Here is a 19,409-nt window from a genome sequence, read left to right as displayed (position 1 = left end):
TTCATTTTCTTTTAGGCTTAGTTCCTTTATTAATCTGGGGTCACCACAGCGGAATGAATCGCAAACTTATCCAGCATATGTTTTATGCAGCGGATGCCCTTCCAGCTGCAACCCAACCCTGGGAAACACCCACACACACTTGCACACACTCCCATACACTACAGCCAATTTAGCTTATTCAATTCCCCTGTACCACATGTCTTTGGACTGTGGGGGAAACCGGAGCACCCGGAGGAAACCCACGCGAACACAGGGAGAACATGCCAACTTACCCAGCCGGGGCTTGAACCAGCAACCTTCTTGCTGTGAGGCCATTGTGCTACCTACTGCGCTAATGTGCTGCCCCTAAATATTTAGTATTAATTATAACTATTTTATGGTTAATTTTAAATGTAATGCATAATTATATTGTTAGTTTTACACACATTTGTTCATCTTTGTGGTCCATAGTTTGGGCCGGCCACTCAGATTTATCAAACAGCCCACAAATAAACTGTAATATCCACTTTTTCTTTCATATGCATTTCTAAAAGCTGCAAGACACATAAAAGTCAGTATTTCTCCTCATTATCTAACATTAGCTTGTGAACATGAGAGATGCAGAGTAGCCCTCATTTTCTGACAGTGTAAAATATTTTGCCAGGTATACAGGCTTGACTTACGTGTAGTAAAACTTAAAATGAAATGTACAATTAAAGTCTTATTAAGAATCATTAGCCCTCCTAAATTAGTAGCACCCCAGTATATATAATCTTTTCCCCAATTTTGCCTAATAATTGTGAATTTAACTGTATGTCATCATTTAAATCTCACCATCAAGGGATTCCAACTCTTTTTGAGTTCACGAATGATATTTTGAAACCTGAGAAAATAAGTCAGTGGTGACCAGTTTCCAACATTCTTCAAAATATCTTCTTTTGTGTTCAATATGAAAAAAGTCATACAGGTTTGCAACTAGTAAATGGTGACACAACAGTTGAACTGCAACAATTTGAACCACCTTAATCTACCTTGATACAATATTGCAGTGTATCCATATGAACTTGCATGCCGTTCATGCGTAGGAATGATAAATGAGGACACGCTGCTCTTCATTCTGTCCCTGCGGAGACTCTTGTTTACTTGTGTAAGAGTGTTTGCTCACAGTTGTTTGTACCGGCAGCTACATCCATACATCTCTAAGCAGTCTAATGCCTCTCTGAATAGCAAAAAAAAAAATCTAAAAGTTAACTTTTTGGGAGCTGTAGAGAAACCCATTTACTGGAGAACTTCCATTTTACCCGGATGCACTTCAAGGGCTTTGCTGTTCTATTTCCGATTTCCACAAAGTTGATAAGCTCTCTGCTCGTTTAAAAGCTCCAATCTTGCATTTCGGGTTGTCGAAACGTTAATGGCATTTGAGCTGGTTCTCTGCAAGGCCCTGAATGCCAATAAAACGGGGGTGAAGTTATTGACGTTTGCAGAGGACGGAGCGTGTGATTTCGGTTTAAACGGGTGTCGGATTGAATTTAATTAATAGAAGTATCCTTGGGTGTCCTGGAAGGGTGGAGAAATAATTGCTACATATTGATATTTCCTCCTATACTGATCTCTATCTTTTCTCTCGTTTTTACAGTATGAATTTAAGGTGAAGAATATCAAAAAGAAGAAAGTCAACATCATTGTGTCTGTGGATGGAGTAAAAGTAGCCCTGCGGAAAAAGAAAAAGGTAAGCTTCTGTTTGTTCATTTTTGTTTGCTGTTAATTCCTGTTGTTTTAATTAGAGTGTTTTGTTCATTTGGAAATTAAAGCCATGTAATGTTATTTGAAGAGTTCAGATGCAAAAACCTTTAAGTGCAGTCTATAATTTCCATGAAAAATTAAGTTTTTTTTTCTCAGCCTGCTTTGTTTATGTTGAGTTATTTCACTTAAAAAGAAAAAGGACTTATTCTTTGCTATAAAAAAACATGCACACAGATGCCTGATAAAAATGCAAATTTTTTATAAAAATTTCGGACTGCATTGAGATACACACACTACATATATATTAAGTTCAGTTCAGTTCAGTTTATCTCAGTTCAGTGTGATTTAAAATCATTACTGAGAGTTCAAACACTGAAGAGCAAATTCATCGATGCGAAGCTCTACCAATCCTGAACCATGCGAGCCAGTGGCGACAGCGGAGAGGGAAAAAACTTCACCTGATGGGAGTGAAGAAAAAAAGCCTTGAGAGAACCAGACTCAGTTGGGCACGACCATTTTAATTTCTCCGCGGGCCAAAAGTCTTGTGCAGAGCTTCAGTCACCGCGGTGGAGGCTGGAAGATGGCCTCAGCGAAGACTTGTCTGTCCCTGGAGCGTCGCTGGAATCAGACTCATGTTCTCCACTCCCCACGACCATCAGCGCAGCAGCAGCTCAGGATATGGCCTGGTCCCGGATATGGAAACCTTGGGATCATCTCGTCGCTGGTCTTGGATCCAATCAGTGACTGCATAATCTGAGGACCTCGAGATTAGTATCCCCAGGTGAAAATAGAGAATAAAGAGAATAATTAGCGTAGCTGCTGTTCATAGTGTATATAAGCAAGATGCAGAAGCCTGTGTGGAACCCACTAGGTGATGCATTGAGTGTATGCTTTACTAAACAGATAGGTCTTTAATCTAGTTTTGAACTGGGAGAGTGTGTCTGAGCCTCGGACGTTATCAGGAAGGCTATTCCAGAGTGTAGGAGCCATGAAAGAGAAGGCTCGACCTCCTTTACTTGATTTTGCTATTCTAGGTACTACCAGAGTTTTGAGATCTTAAAGAGCGAGTTGGATTGTAGCAAGACAGAAGGTTGGTTAGATAAACAGGAGCTAGATTATTTAGAGCTTTATAGGTGAGAAGTAATATTTTAAATTCAATACGAAACTTAACAGGCAGCCGGTGTAAGGAGGATAAAATAGGGGTGATATGATCATATTTTCTAGACCTGGTCAGAACTCTGGCTGCTGCATTTTGTACTAATTGAGGTTTGTTAATAGAAGATGCTGTTCACAACAACGAATAACAACTCAATTTAAACCCGCACAAAATAAATGGTAAATAATTGTAATTTGTATGATATTAATCCTTCGAATCGCGTTTAATGGAGAGATAAAGTTTTTTTATACTTTTTCAGTTAGTCACAAACAATTAAATAACACAGAAGTACTAAGATAACAGTTTTTTTTTTTTTTTTGTTTAGATAAAAACACAGATGCTCATGATAAGATTTAAATCACCTTTAATAGAACTTGACGATGGTGAATGTTGTAGCTATTATATTGTGTAACCAATGGGTGGCGACAAAAGACATCAAAATTATTTCACTGAATACGTTTTCAAAAATGATATACCTATATAGAAACATGAGGTTTATTAGTCAATTGTTGAATCATTTGAAATGATATGTTGAATCATATTTGAAAATAAATATGATATGTTGTACAAGATGTTAGATTTCTATATTTAGCATTATCAGAAACAATAGCAAATACTAAAACAGTATTTTCCTTTTTTCAGCTGGTTCTTTCTTGATTTTTGTTTTTATTAAAATTATATTTTCTAAGTTATGTTTGTTAAAACATTGTTGTATGGTTTTTGCAGTAATATATTTTATATATGGAAAGCAAATGATATTTGTCTCCCCCCTTTTTTTCTGATTTGAAAAATGTTCAGATCTGTGACTTAACTGTAGTGTGATCTGAACTGTGAGATTTGTGATCCATTACACCACACACATATTTACCATATTAGGTAACCTACTATAGGTGTGCAATCTGATACAAAGATAATGACACAATTCATAAAAATAAAGCTTCTTTATTTATAAGACAAGATCTAAAACAGATTCATGGTAGAGATTAAGCCATAGAAAGGTTATATAACTCGCTAAATGACGAAAAACTAGTTTTTTTGCGATTTAGCGATGAGAGTTACACAACCTTCCTTACTTACACATTTATTTTTCTATACTAACTTTCAAATATTTTTTCATTAATTAATTTTATGTGTTATTTTTTAATAATTACTGTATTTTTTTTTTTTTTTTAAGTAAAAATTACCTGGATCAGCAACACAAACTATTTGGAATGTAGACCCATAAATTGTGTCTGTGTGTGTGTGAGTGTGAGTGCGTGCGTGCGTGCGTGGAATGCTTAAAAATAATAATTATTATGTTACTTTTATGTACTATTATATAATTTTAAATACACAAAGCCTCATGAAATGCAGCATGAACTCAACATTTTCTTATTTTAGGCATCAGTGAGTTTTTAACGATCTTTAATTGGCTTTAATGAATGAATATTCTCTGCTATAAATTGTCGAGCTGTAAATTGAATCACTGTAAGTGTTTATTTCCAGTATGAATATATTTTGTAACATCCCTAGAGGAAACTTGAATCGGTGTCAGGTTGCTATGGGTGAACAGCATCAATTCTGCCTCATTTTTAGTAACAATAGCTGCAGGTTATTATTTTGTTGGGGGTGATGGTAGCCAGCATTAAGCTTAAAGTCTGTGGGTAACATGGGGTTTTAACATGGTGTTTTTGAGTTCAATTGAGAATAAATCCATGTTCACCCTTTGGCAAGACACCTTTCCTTACACTGTTTTCCAGGATGCTTTTGTCCTTTAGCAAGATGCTTGCCTCAAAGTTAATGGGTACAGTCAGTCACTGCAATTTCTGCATCTTAAGTTACCCTGTGATGTTCATTTAAACTTAAATTATTGATTTACACAGGTGCTTTATCTCTTGGTTTAATTTGGAGCTGGAACTTAAATGAGAAAATTGATAGAGCGCGCTTCTGCCTGGGATATATTATCATATATTAAAGCCTGGCTTGTCGTGAACTGAAATGATCACTTTCATTTCCTGCAGAAAAAAGAATGGACCTGGGATGAAAGCAAGATGATGGTGATGCAAGACCCAATATACAGGTGAAGAGCTTCATGTAATATCTCTTTATTTTAAGTGAAAGAGTTATGGCTGTGTTTTTTGAGAGTGAATGAGTAATGCTGTGTGTCAGTGCTGGATGGGATATGTTTGGTGGACAAGGAGAGTAAAACAATTGGCTTGTTTGCCCCTAAACTGTGTACCTGAATATATCATCTTCACAATTATGATAGCTGCGTTTGGACGATCAGTCAGTGAAAAATGAAGATTGACTGTCCTTTTATTGGCTGTTGTGACTCTTAAGTCGTCTTGTATACTCAAGTTACAGTATGTCTGAATGAATGGTAAACTGAAGCAATTCTCTTTTAGCTTTGAAAGAGACCTATTATGCTATATCACATTTATAAAAGGTTTAAACACACTTTTGTGGAAACAATCTGCGAATATGACCAGCTTCTATTTCTAAAAATGTATTAAATTTTTTTGATATAATCACACCTTATAAAATTATCTGTTAAAATACTTTACAGTGGGAAAGTCCCACCCATTGGTGACAATGGCTGTTTCTCAATTCCAAGTAGGCAAAGAATTAAATGGACTCATTGCATTGTTGTGGAAACCTAGTTTCCAAGTTACCTTGGAAGAACAAACTGGGGAGACCGCAAGAACATAGAACGCGTCCTCTGAGTTTCAATATTCGATGTTGCGTTCTTCCCTGGTCCTTCCTTATGGTGTCATGAAATTCACCTGTTTTTAATGGAAAATTATTGAAACATTACAACATTCATACAACAATTTATCGTTTTCCCCATTTCACAATATATACTATGCATAAAGACCTTAAAAATATGTTGCATAATACAAATAAAACAGATTTTAATATGAATTTCATCAAAGGTTAACTTTTACAGTCTCATTTAGGCAAACTCCTGAGATAAATAAGTTATATATCTGAACTTTAATAATAAATCTATATAAAATGCTGCACTTCCCACCTCCTTTATTCAGTCTCAGCCAACAGCCGATGTCTCCCTCAATAGCATTGGATGCTTGTTTTTGAATCTTCCCATATGCTGACACATAGACATTTGAAGCTTCCTCTTTTGAAAAGAGTGTTGGGAGCACTATCTTATTTGAATTTAAAGCTACAGTCACCAAAAAGCCACAATTACGATCCAAGCCTAAAAGGGGTCAATTTCAAAGAGTTAAAACATTATTTGCTGGGTATTTTGAGCTGAAACTTCACATACATGCTCTAACGCCCTATTCACACGGGGCTTCAGCGTCAACGCTTGACAGAGGGCGTGTCTGAAGTTGGAGCTGAAACGATCGTCATAGAAGCGTCAGCCAATGAAATTCAGTCAGCAATAGGCCACTGTCTGAGCTGGTGTATTTGCATACAGCGATCTGATTGGCTGACGCTTCCGTCGGCGCTTGAAAAGTTGAGCTGGTCCCAACTTCTGCAGCGAGGAACGCTTCTGAAGCGGCGCCGACGGATCCACAATGCAGTTCGGCAACGCCTGACGTCACCCATTCAAAGTGAATGGGAAGCGTTGACGCTGACGCCCCGTGTGAATAGGGCGTAAGGACATTATAGACTTATTTTACATCAAAAGGGGCAAAATATGTCCCCTTTAATGATAATAAGTTAGAAATGTGCAATGTGACTTAAGCAGTGCTAACTTGAACCATGCATCCTTGCCTATTCTATGACCATTTACAACAGTATTTTCTTTAATGTCATAGCCTGACAGAGTTTACTGTCTTGAATCTAGACAGAATGAAGAAAATATCCCATCAAGCTGCTTGAGTTAACAACTCTTTTTGCCATTCTCTTTCTTGACTAACATCTGTGTAAATATAATTGTTTTAACACTACAGGTAAAACAGAAAACCTATTTCCCTGCTGTGTTAATGTAGACAGATTTGAGTTTTCTTTTCAGTATCTAACTCTCCACTGAAATCCAGCTGGATTGCAGAAACCCCAGTCAAATTGCATCTTGTTATCTCTATTATTTCTCCACTTGACATGAGACCTGCCACAGGTTTGCAGTTTTTTACTTAGTACTATTGGCATAACTTTGCTGCTTTTTGACTTGTTCACACTACAGGAACAGCTAAGAATTTTAACATTTTTTTCACCGCACAGAACATTTTGGCATAGATCTGATTACCTCAGATTTGATTTGTTCTTCTTGTTTTGTATTTCCACTGCAGTTTAGTACCGCTATTCTACTGACTAAGATGCTGCCATTTTACATGTCTTTTTCTTGTGGTGGTATAAAAATGTTTAGTCGTGTGTGACCGTGATGCTGGTAGTGACGATTCTCCCTGAACAATCAATAATTAGTAGCGTATGTATAGAAAGTTTTGACAATGGTATAGCTTGTTTAGAACTTCACCCATGGTGGTACTGAAAACAAATTTTCAAGTACCCAAAAGGCACCCAAAAAGAAGCTGTACTGAATTGAATAAAGCTTCTACTCAATAGGGTTATTAGCTTTGACACAAGGAAGTTGTGGCTGGGACAATAAATTGATGCGTTGCAAAACAAGAAATGTTTCTGCTCACCGCTTTCTGAAATTTTCGAAAAGCATTGCAAGTATCTCTTTCACCGATTCTGAGGTTTTCAAACAGCCACACGCTGCCAACGCTGCCAAATGCCACTTGAATGTAAAACAGTCATAAATAAAGTTAATGATTTGTTAATGAAAATGTCTTTAGTGAAATACAAGAGTGTTCATTGTTTACATAAATGCAGTGAAATAAAAGCAAGTTCTTTTCTTAGCCTCAATAATATGCAGCACTACAGATTATCATTAGGTAAATCACTCCTCCGTTTGTTGTGCCATTCAAAACTTTTTTGAGTTTGTTGAAGGCAGTGCTTGATTAGATTTATTGGTCAACTTGTGACTCTTCAGAGTTCATTGTTGACTGTATGAATGCAGTTAGGAAATTGAGAAAAGGGAGTGACAGTAAGTTCTTAAGACTGAGTTCTTGTAACTACCACCCGTGAAAGCTGCCACACATGCTTATACATTGTGCTACACTTCAGATCAAGCTAAAAAAGTCAAAGACGTGCATGGTTAGATCGACATGAGTTATGTAATTCTGCTTCATAAAATCGAGCAAACCCTCCAGTCACTAAACAGAACAATTGAATAAACGAGAGAGAGATTTAATTGCACTCCATTTCATTTAAGTAATTAGACAGTGGGAGGCTCAATTAACACTGAGACTAGTCTTTTGATTATGCAGATTAGGGCATCCAGTGTTTCTTTTTTTTTTCGATTGAGAAATCAATGTACATTGCACAATCTACTCTTTGAATTGCAGCATATTAAATGCAGCTTGATAATAATATATTCTGAAGCATTTCAAGGAGAATAGAAGTGATTTTTTTTAGTGTTCTGTGTGTTTGTCTACTGTGTCTGTCAAACCCTGGATAATGAGATGTTGTGGTTAGAGTTCAAATCTCAGGATTAACCGAAAAATAAAGGCAGTGGTCTGAACCCTTGTGGTGACTGTCATACAGCTGAGACTGTAGACAAGGTCATTCTTACCTCCCAGTCGTTTGAAACACAGCCGCCGACTGTGTTCCTCTCTAAGCTTTTCTAAGGAGGATGCAGGACCCAATTTACCACTCGCTGACAGACTTAATGAAAAATGAGAGTACTAGCGCACTATGTCATCAGTATTAATCTTCTCTTGCACTTATGGCTGGTACTAAGCATCAGGGTGATCCAGAGCTGGCAGGGAACAACTGCATTGTCACTAAAACTACTAGCAATGGAAAACGCAGGACTGTCTTTTGAGACTTAAAGTAAAAAGGATGACAGGCACCATGTTATAAAGCTCTAAATGGCTTCATGGCCATGACCTGATGGCTGCGATGCAGTGTTTGCTTGTGTCCACAATCCCACAGCCACCTGGAATACTGGTATTTTATCTCGGATTCAGTTGATCTCTGAGGCTCAAGGGCATTCAGTGAACCACGGTCAGTTTGTGTGTCTGGAAAAAAAGCACATACAGAGTTGTGAGAGCAGTTGGCGAAATAATGTTTTGTTTTCCTTTATAGCTGCTTGTTAATGATCAAAGCTACAGTGCTCAGCATATATAAGTACACCCCTCAAAAATCTATCTTTTAAATTCATATTTTTAATAGGAAGCCATACAATATTATATTTGTGCATATACACTCGATTAGTCAGTGCTGAAGCCAAATCTGGAGCTTATTTAGCAAAATACTTTAACTTCTGATAACGGTCTGAAAACTAGTACACCAAAATTTATGTAATAGAAAAATATTAAATAAAAATTCTAATAAAGAGAAAAAATAGAGAGAAGTTAGTTTAACATTTTTTAGGTTAGAATTTTTATTTTAAATTTAGTTGTAAATTTTAAATGCATTGTTTTGCAATTTTTTGCCTGATTTTAATTGTATTATCTTTTCATTTCTAAATATGTTTGGTGACTAAATAGTAAATCTGTTATGTTTTAATTGCACTAAAATACATTGCCTTTATTCACTAAGAAATGTATAAAACTATTCTTTTTTAGGATGTTTTGGGGTGTACTTAATTATGCTGAGCACTGTATTAATATAACACTATATGACTATATAACTTTTTTGCATTTTATTACATTTTTTGCAGTTTAAGGTTTTTATGTTTAAACAGAAAATGCTTTACTGCTAAATACTAAAGCATTTAAACACTTGTGGACACAAAATTATTTATATTTAGTGTGTTTATTATGAAATTGGCATTTTATGTTTTAACAAACACATGTAGATTGCTGAGTAAAAGGCTAAGTTCACACTGCAGGCAAATGTTTTGTGAAAAAAAAATGCACACATCATTGTGATGTTTTATGAATGAATTTCGGGTGGAGGAGCACAATCAGTCTTTGATGAGGCTAATTCATCCCAGACAATCATTTGTTTATCCCATCAGCTTAAGACCAAACCCCTATAAATAGTCCAACACGTCATACCTCTGTTTTCTCTTGACTTCAGCATCCCTCCAGCACACCAAGTCCACACTATTAAACCTGATAACTATTTAAATCTGAGGGGGGAGCGTTCTGAAGCTGGAGTAGATACTGCACTCAGACCCTATCTCTCTCTGTCCTGATAAGGGGGAATAACAGTTAGGGTGTCTTCCCAAGTCAAATATCTGTGAGTGTGAACTCGTGAACTGTGCTGCAAACATCATCTACTCCTTAACAGCATAGTAGAATAGCACAGAGGGCAATTACTTTACCACTGAAAGTTGATTGTTCATTTTGAAAAATATTTGAAGGCAAATCTGGTGCTTGTTAACCAAACTGTTTAACGATTGTGGCACAAGTTGATCGCTAAGCTGAAGAGTTTCAGGAGGTGATCCATGCGGATGCGTTCGCAAAGGAGGCAGTCTGTCATTTTAAAGATGAACTTTCTTTCAGAGAAAAAAATGGGCAGGTGCTCAAGCACTCAAACCCCCCCGCACACGCCTGTTGTTTATAACAACGTAAAATTAAATAACTTTGCAAGCAGAGATAAACCAACTCCGCCTTCACAGTTCAGTCTGCAGTTGCTCATTAACCCTTGATGAGTTTACTACACCGGTGGACAGAAAGACGCACACTGTTGTTTATGAAATTCATGAAATACACCACAGTTGTCTCTGAAAAGGCCAATAATCGTTATTCATAATCTGACAATGTGCTTACTTTATACAGTATGTACATTGTGTGCATAATTAGACATTTTGTGCGTTCCATAACTGTACTTTTGTGCATACGGGTCAATAAAGGACCATGATCTGCAGTGATCAGACTGCAAATCTAATATTGACCCTATTAATGACATCAATGTGAACAGCTATGCAAAAATAAAAACATTTATCTGAGCACTAAGCCTCGCAGTGTGAACATAGCCTAAGTGTTTACATAGTATACAATGCACATTTAGGAATCATGTCAATTACTAAGCTAAGATATTTATTAATTGTCATCTGTTTATGCAGAGGTTGATGTTAATTATTGGCTGTGTTTTCTTTGACTTTATGGGCTCTATTTTTAAAGTCTGAAGCGCATTGCAGAAAAGCATTAAGTGCGTGTCCGAATCCACTTTTGCTATTTAAAGGACAGAAAAATTAGATCTGTGACACGGCACATGGTGTAACAGGGCTGTGCTTATTCCCTTAATGAGTAATGGGTGTTTTTTGATCATACAGTAACTCATTTATATTCACGACCCTTCCAAATATGGTCAATATGGAATTTCTGAATCTAGGCATATTTTATTGGAAATAAATGAGCATGTAAAATCATTTCAGAAGATTTGTTTTAACTCGGCTAAACCACAAACCTACTGTCACCTTTAAAATTGTGATTTTTTATACATGTATTTTCATATGTAATTGTCTTATAAGTGCATTTCCTTATTCTGATTTTATTATTCTCATTATTATTATTATTATTATTATTATTATTATCATTCATCTTCTTTTCGGCTTAGCCCCTTTATTAATCCGGGGTCACCACAGCGGAATGAACCGTCAACTTATCCAGCACATTTTTGCACAGCGGATGCCCTTCCAGCTGCAACCCATTTCTGGGAAACATTCACACACACTCATTCACACTTTGACAATTTGGCATACCCAATTCACCTGTACCGCATATCTTTGGACTGTGGGGTAAACTGGAGCACCTGAAGGAAACCCACGTGAATGCAGGGAGAACATGCAAACTCCACACAGAAACGCCAACCTTCTTGCTGTGAGGCGACAGCACTACCTGCGCCACTGCGTCACCGGCTATTATTATTATTATTTATATGCGATTTATTACATTGGAATTTTGGTCCCGCACTTACAATCTCAGTTTCAAAATGTTACTTTTTTTTTGCAGTCATTTATTTTGATGCTCAAATCCAACCACAAGTACATCTGTTTGTAATCACTGAACGTTGTTGTACTGAATGAATATTACAATTCAGCCTTGAATATTAAGCCATGCAATAATTCTGTTCATCAACACTTCATCTTTCCTGGACCACAGTGCTGGGATTGCTCCAAAGCAGTAGCCAACATCTAAATCAGCACAGTTCCCCTGATTGCTTTACAATATCAAAAGCTTTCTCCATCATCCTTGCTCAAGGGTATACATGTAAGCACGTGTGCGCTTGTTCGTGTTTGTTTGTGCGTTGAGGAGACTCTAGCCATTAGTGGTGTTTTATGAATACACTCCCATTAGTCCAGGAGAATCCTGAGAATACATGACTCCATGATTAAATTAACCCCAACATGATGGATACCTCAGATATGTACTGGTGTCTTCATGTTTATGCAACTTTTTCACAATTGGCAGGCATGTGATCTCATACTGCAGATTGCAGTCATACAGTGTAAAACTTTGGGCCTTATTATACAGCCGGCGCAGTGTGGTGCCAGGCACGACACAAGTGTTTTATGGCTAGTTTTAGCCCGGCGCAGGTATCATTTTAACGTTTTGCACCATTTTGTTTAAATAGAAAATGCATTTGCAAGTATTTCTGTATCCATGTGTGTGCTGTTCTGAGAAGTAATTGAATTAAGGCGCATTTAAGGCTATTTTGAGCTATTTGAAGTAGACCGCGCCATTAACCAACTAAAAGCTTTTCTATAGTCAATGGCGCAATGGTTTTTATTTGTTATTTAAAGAGCATGTCAGTGTTATGACATGTAAATAGCGAATGTTGCATGGTGTGATACAACTGATTTAAAAAGGGGTGGTGCAGAATGTATTTTTAAGGCTTGGTTGTGTTTATAAGATGCAAAGCAATGTGTGCTCATGCTTCACTTGTAGAAAATCACGTTGTTTGTTCATATATCTTACTTTGATTATATACAGTTACTCAGCTAACATGAGAACTACTGTCATATTTCCTAGTTTCTTTTAAAATTAATTTGTAAGCGCTTCTCTCTTTGTGTCATGTCCTTTGAAAGCCAAAATACAGAAACAGAATAAGCTCTGTGGAAATAGCGTTTGGACGGCATTTCAGATTTCTCTGATTTAACATGACAGCACATCTGGCCTCGCCCCTTCGCTGCACAGGGTGTATGCGTGTGGTGAATGTGTGTACCACAGACACTTAAAGTAGCAAAGGTGAATTCAGACATGCCTTTAGTGCTTTTGCACCATCTGCTTTAGACTTTGCACATAGATCATTAAAATAGAGCCTATAGTCTGTTGGTTCACATTTCCTTCAGTAAAATCTACAATAACCAATTACATGTTCGTAACCATGCCTAATGATTGAAGACTTTATTGGTTAGTTTTGTAGTTTGTAGTGGAACATTTTCAAAGTTAACTTGAGCTGCTACTTGAAAATGTTGATTAAATATTCTTTGACTTTGTGTACACTATAAAACCCAACAGTCAACTTTATCAAATGAAATGAGTGTAGTTAACTCAAAATGTACTGAAAGTTAATTCTACTCATTTGAAAAGAGTTGCAAGTTCACATGTTCAAATGAAGCAATTTCACAATATTTAGAGAGATGAGTTTTTAACTCAAAAGGTTTCTTGCAGTCGGTTTCCTTAAACTGTTTGAGTTGCCTTACCTTATTGAGTTTTACAGTACTCAGTTGGTTTGAGTTCTCTTTATTTATTGGGTTTTACTGTGCTCAAATTGTCTCATTTACTCAAATGGATTAGGTTCCTGGTACTTATTTGGATTAATTTTTGAACTAAAATAATTTGTTGCAATCGGTTTCCTCAAATGTTTTGTGGTTTTGGGTTTTACAGTGTGGGGTTATTGTGGATTAACACTGTACAATAACACTCCAACATATTTAACATTAATTAATTCAGCTAAATTCACAATGAAAACTACAAAAAAACATTTATCTCTAATAACTTACACTGTAAAAAATGGCCGTGATTTCAACGATCCGTAACCTGGTTAACGGTATGTTTCCTTAATATATACGGCGAATAACCGTAAATTGACTTTCCCAGAATTCCCTGCATGGCACATAACTTTTTTGCATTTTGTTGACATTAATATGGATCTTTTTAGTTGTTTCCCCATCAGTTATGTACATTATAGATTTATGATACATCTAATGTTGATAAACAATGTTTATTTCATGACTTTAATTTTATGTGTGTTACCATACTGGTGTTTAGTAGCTGTGTGAATGACACTGAGCACCTTCTATATGCTGATACTCTTTTCTGCTTGTGGGAAAAGTTGATTGTGATGAGCATTGGCTCATTATGTAATTTCCTCATCACCACCTGCATGTGGGTGTGCTAACGTGTCTAAATGTGTAACAAAAGATGTGTAGATGTTGGTCATTCAAAATACAGACATTTTACCACTATAAATTAATAAAATACGGTAGTATTTGTAGTATTTGTACACAGTACAAGTATTTGTGCTTTTAACGGTAAAGTACTGGCAACCACAGCTGCTGTTTTTTTACCGTAAATTTTGCGGATTTATTTTTTACACTGTAATTAACTACTAATAAAGCATTAAAACTGTAGCCTGAATCTGATTACAAATCACTGTCCTTTTTAATGGAGTTAATTACTAAATATATTTAATAATAAAATTCAGTTGTATTTTTTTTTAAACTAATGTTAACATGGTAACTAATCATTTAATTTTTTTTCACTATTGTGTTTAATCCAATAACTATATTAATTAATGGGTCTTTAATGTAAAACTATTGTACTTTATAATCATTTTGCAATTTAATTTGGTTGAAACATTTATTTACTCTGAACATGTATACAGAATAAAAGCAAAACACTTAGTATTTTTTGTTATTATACCTGTAAAAGCACAATTTTTTGCAGCTTAGGTGTGATAATACAGTTTACCGTGATAGCATAGCTAATGAAATACTTCTGTCATTGCAAGAGGAGGAATACATAACAGTATATACTAAGCGAAAAGCTCGCAATCTCAAGATAATAAATAATAAGGGCTGGGTTTTGTGTCTACAGGCTGTGATCAATGTGTTTATAAGTCTCCTGCCTTGAAACGTTCACTTAATCCATATACATATAGTGTGTGCGGCTGATCGCTCTCTGAAGAGGAGACAAGCATTTGAATCAGGCCACACATCTTAATTGTAAATAAGCCTTTGAATCTGGCTCATCTGAACTACATTCGCTGTTTGAATAACAAACACTGCAAGCCTGCACGGACTGTGGAATGGCAGGTTTATAATTCCTGGTGTATTGGAGAGTTGGATTAATATGCATCTTTCAGTTTATCTCTTGCAGCAAACAGAACTTTATTTGTTGTATGTATTCCTTGGGAGTGTTTGTTGTGAGACGAGAATTTCATATATTGCTTTGTGTATAATTTAGCCAGCCCTCAGTATAATTTAGGTCTCAAATCACAACAAGCATAAACCATTGTTTGCTTACTGCTCGTCTGTTTGAAATGCGTGTTATATTTGGTTGTAATTTAATAAATGTGAAAAATGTCATCCTAACATATTTTACATCCGCTCTTATATAAACTTTGTTGATGTTATTATATTCATTGCTTATTGATGTTAGTTCACAGTGTGTTTGCCGATGTTAATAAAATCAGTGCAGTGTTTTGCTATGTATTATACCTTGCAGAATTGTAGATTTATAGGATAAAATGGGTTAGATGTGTTTTTTTTTTAAGCACAGGCTCATTCGAAGTGCATTCTTCAGCCTATGCTTAAAAAAAAAAGCCTCATTGGATAAATCCAGCACAACAATGCATATCTTAATATCAATTTCATTTTTTTGTTTACTCAACTTCTGTGAAGCAGTTCTGTTGACTTGAAAGAAGTTGTTAGTTATACAGTAAATGTTTAGTTGAGTCCACTATGACTGTTAAGATTTTTTTCTGTAACATTTTTTTTATTTGTGCCAATTTCAAACAATTGCCAGTAAACTTAAATATCAAAAGTTGATTGAACAAGTTAAAGGAAAATAGTCGCATAAACCTTGAAACTGCAATAACTGTAAAAAAAAATGTAAACACGGAGACAATACCAACTAAGTATTTATTCCAAAGACCAATTTTAGAACAGTGTTTTTTTAAAGGCCTGTTTAATGCAAATACATAAAATAACCATCATCATGACAATATACAAATTATAGTTCTCCCATTGTTTATTTCCTTTTGTCTCAAATTCACATAAGATACTTTTTTCTTTGAAGTCTTGTAGGTGTTTCTACACCTGTGGAATAATCCAATATTTCTAGCGCTCACTTTGACAAACAGCTGAGGAACATCCCGCACAGTCCCGACTCCCGAGCACACACACTCGGCCACAAATCCTGCGTCTGCTTTCACAGCTCACTGAGGCCTGCATCGGGCTGATTCTTTAAAAGAGCCGTTTCAGTATGCAGACCACCAAAGTAGCTTATTCCTCAGATTCACTCACTGTAGCGTTGGCTAAAATGAAGCATGAAAATTCAAAAGAGCTCGGTCTAAATGCCATCTCATGCCTTCATAATACCTGCTTTATTAGCTTCTCATTCTCATGCTGAAGCCGTGGACTATAATTGGGTGAGTGTTGGAGAAAATCTTATCATGTAGGCCATATTTCTACTGCCTGAATGTTTTACTCTTATAAAGGAGAGATTGTTTCTTTTTCTTAATTTAATGAGTCTTACTATAGTGGTGCTGTTTCACTTTATTGTTTGCTTAATTTAATGCCACCCACGCATTAACCTGATTGGAGGTCAGATACAGAAGGTCGTTTACACTTGATTTTGATATGGATCCCAAATGCATTTGCTTGTGATCATTTTTTTGAGGAGTAATTGGCTGCTGAGCTAGTGATTATGTCTGAAATTCAGAGTGGTTTTGAATTAATGCATTAAAGTTAAAGTGATGCACTCAAAAATGACTTTTGCTGCTTGTTCAAGCTACTTATTTTAAATGAATTGAAACAACACGATTCTTTTTTTTGGGGGGGGACAACTTAAATTTTTATGTTCAATCCACTTAAATTTTTAAAAACGATTAGGTTAATTTAATTAATTTGTGTTGGGACAACATGTAATTGTGTGGAACCCAGCATTTTTAGTGTTTTTCTGATACAGTACATTTCGTATGTGTATATGTGACCTTGGACCAAAAAAAAAAAAAACAGAAATAAATTGAGATTTATACAACATCTAAAAGCTTAATAAATAAGCTTTCTATTGGTGTGTGATGTAGGACAGGATAAAAAAATTGGCTGAGATGCAACTAATAGAAATTCTGGAATCTGAGGGTTTGAAATAAGACTGCAGAATGTATCATTTCTGTTTTGATGTGACAATATGTGTATCCGCAATAGTCACATCACAGGATATGAATTGTTGAGTTTATGGCTTATATTTGATAGAGATTATAGTTGATCAGCACAACAGTTGAGAAAACATAAGATTTTTGATGAGTTTTTGCAAAGTTTAACCATAACAGAGTAAAACTTTATCACTGGCAAGTGTTTTAAAGGCATTTCAAGAGAGTTTAAAGCATTCAAGCACAAAAAAAAATCATTTGTAACTTTTATGAAGAATATTTTGCTGAATTAATATAATGAAGACAATAAAGTGTTATTTTACATTTTACATTTCTGCACCTGAAAACTGTTTTGACTACGGAAAAGCATAAAGCACGGTTTATTTAACTTATTTTTGCTAGCAGTTTGTTTAATATTTTTTTATACATGAGTCACACCCTTACAAAATCAGCCCAGTCAATCTAAATAAATAATCTGTTGAAATTGTATTCATATAACAATATACACTCACCAGCCACTTTATTAGGTACACCTTACTGTTACTGGGTTTGACCCACTTTCGCCTTCAGAACTGCCTTAATCCTTCATGGCATAGATTCAAGAAGGTACTGCAAATATTCCTCAGAGATTTTGGTCCATATTGACATGATAGCATCACGCAGTTGCTGCAGACTTGTCAGCTGCACATCTATGATGCAAATCTCCCATTACACCTCATTCCAAATGTGCTATATTGTGTTAAGGTTTTGTGACTATGGAGGCCGTTGTCATGTCCAAGAAACCAGTCTGGGATGATACACGTTTTGTGATAATGCCTGTAGAGTATGTGCGAATTGTAGCCTCAGTTTCCTGTTCTTAGCTGAAAGGAGTGGCACCGGTTGTGGTCTTGTGCTGCTGCAGCCCCTCCGCCTCAAGATTCGACATGTGACTTACTGTTTCCTTTCTATCAGCTGGAACCAGTCCGGCTATTCTCCTCTGACCTCTGGCATCAACAAGACATAGAACTGCCGCTCATTGGATATTTTCTTTTTTCAGACCATTCCCTGTAAAGCCTAGAGATGGTTGTGCAGGAAAATCACAGTAGATCAGCAGTTTCTGAAATGCTCAGACCAGCCCTTTTGGCACCAACAACCATGTCATTTTCAAAGTCACTTAAATCACCTTTCCCCATTCTGATGCTCTGTTTGTACTGCAGCAGATCTTCTTGACCATCGCTGTTTCTCAATTCCAAGATTCCGCATTCTTGTGAAGACTGGTCCTGCTCAGTAGATGCGAGAACAGAACGCATCCTGTAAGAAATGAGATGCTGCAATCTTCCTGAAGGTCACTTGACCTTCGTGCTTTTTTAAAATATAAAATATATACAATGCATAAAAACCTTACAAATACACTTTGCACTATATAAAAAAAAACAAACAAACAGATTTTGATATGAATTTCAGCAAATAATCTCCCTTAATGTTTATTCCTTTATTAAAATTTTCTTGGTAGTGTTTATATTCACTGTTTTATTTTGGGAATCTCCTAAGGTAAATAAGTTATATTTCTGAACTTTAATAATAAACCTGTATAAAATGCTGCGCTTCCCACCTCCAGTCGCAATGACTTCTGGGACTCACTGTATACAGCGAGTTTGGTGCTTAAGTCTGCATTCCTGCTCCTTCGATATCCACAACACATCCAGGAACTTTCACACGTTAGAAATTAGAAATTTTCGTTTACGAGAAGTTGGCCAGGATATCGCAGAAAATCAAAATATCGCAATTGTTTTCAATATCATGCAGCCCTAAAAAAAATTTAAATAAAAAATCTAAACTTGAGAAGATTTGAAATTTGTTCAAATGAAGTATTTAAAGCTGCATTTTACTTATGAAAAAATTAAGTTTTGATATATGCAGTAGTAACTTTACAAAAATAATATGCAACAATTATGCAATGAAGGACATTTGTTAAAGGGCTCTTGTAAAGTGTGAATCTCCAGGGGAAGGGTGTGAAGACCAAGTTATGGGTGGTGGATTTTAGCATAAGTGCAGTAATTAAGCAATAGTTAGTGTCACTCTTTTGTGTGTACTAGTGCATTTTATGTTATTTGCCATTCAGAGCACATGGCATTACTGTGAAATGTTGCTTTAAGCACACCCTGATAAGTTGAATTATCCAAATTGTTTCCTGCACTGTACAGCCTTTAAAAGCTTTGATCACTGACACTGAAGTTTAAGTCAATGCAAATGTAGAACTTCAGTTCAAAGA

At 35.9% G+C, this 19,409-nt stretch overlaps 1 protein-coding gene and 1 long non-coding RNA gene across 3 annotated transcripts in view; one reads left to right on the top strand and one right to left on the bottom strand.

The window, feature by feature from the left end:
• nos1apa (nitric oxide synthase 1 (neuronal) adaptor protein a) overlaps positions 1-19,409 on the top strand; it is a 174,623-nt gene that overhangs the window by 53,060 nt on the left and 102,154 nt on the right. Inside the window, exons 3-4 of the mRNA XM_021477186.3 lie at positions 1,616-1,708; positions 4,879-4,937. Coding sequence (XP_021332861.1) covers positions 1,616-1,708; positions 4,879-4,937 — 152 coding nt within the window. The remainder of the gene's footprint in view (positions 1-1,615; positions 1,709-4,878; positions 4,938-19,409) is intronic.
• On the bottom strand, positions 4,050-18,035 carry LOC141386316 (uncharacterized). Of its 2 annotated transcripts, XR_012408059.1 has the most exons (5): positions 17,671-18,035; positions 8,457-8,904; positions 7,465-7,559; positions 5,889-6,074; positions 4,050-5,640 (listed from the first exon to the last, which is right to left on the bottom strand). It is a non-coding gene; the product is annotated as an uncharacterized lncRNA (long non-coding RNA). The 2 variants fall into 2 exon arrangements; XR_012408058.1 differs by lacking the exon at positions 7,465-7,559 and having other exon boundaries at positions 17,671-18,020.

The sequence above is a fragment of the Danio rerio genome, chromosome 6, assembly GCF_049306965.1.
Source record: "Danio rerio strain Tuebingen ecotype United States chromosome 6, GRCz12tu, whole genome shotgun sequence".
In the NCBI taxonomy this organism is placed as follows: Eukaryota; Metazoa; Chordata; class Actinopteri; order Cypriniformes; family Danionidae; genus Danio; species Danio rerio.
This window is presented reverse-complemented; position numbering and strand designations above follow the sequence as displayed.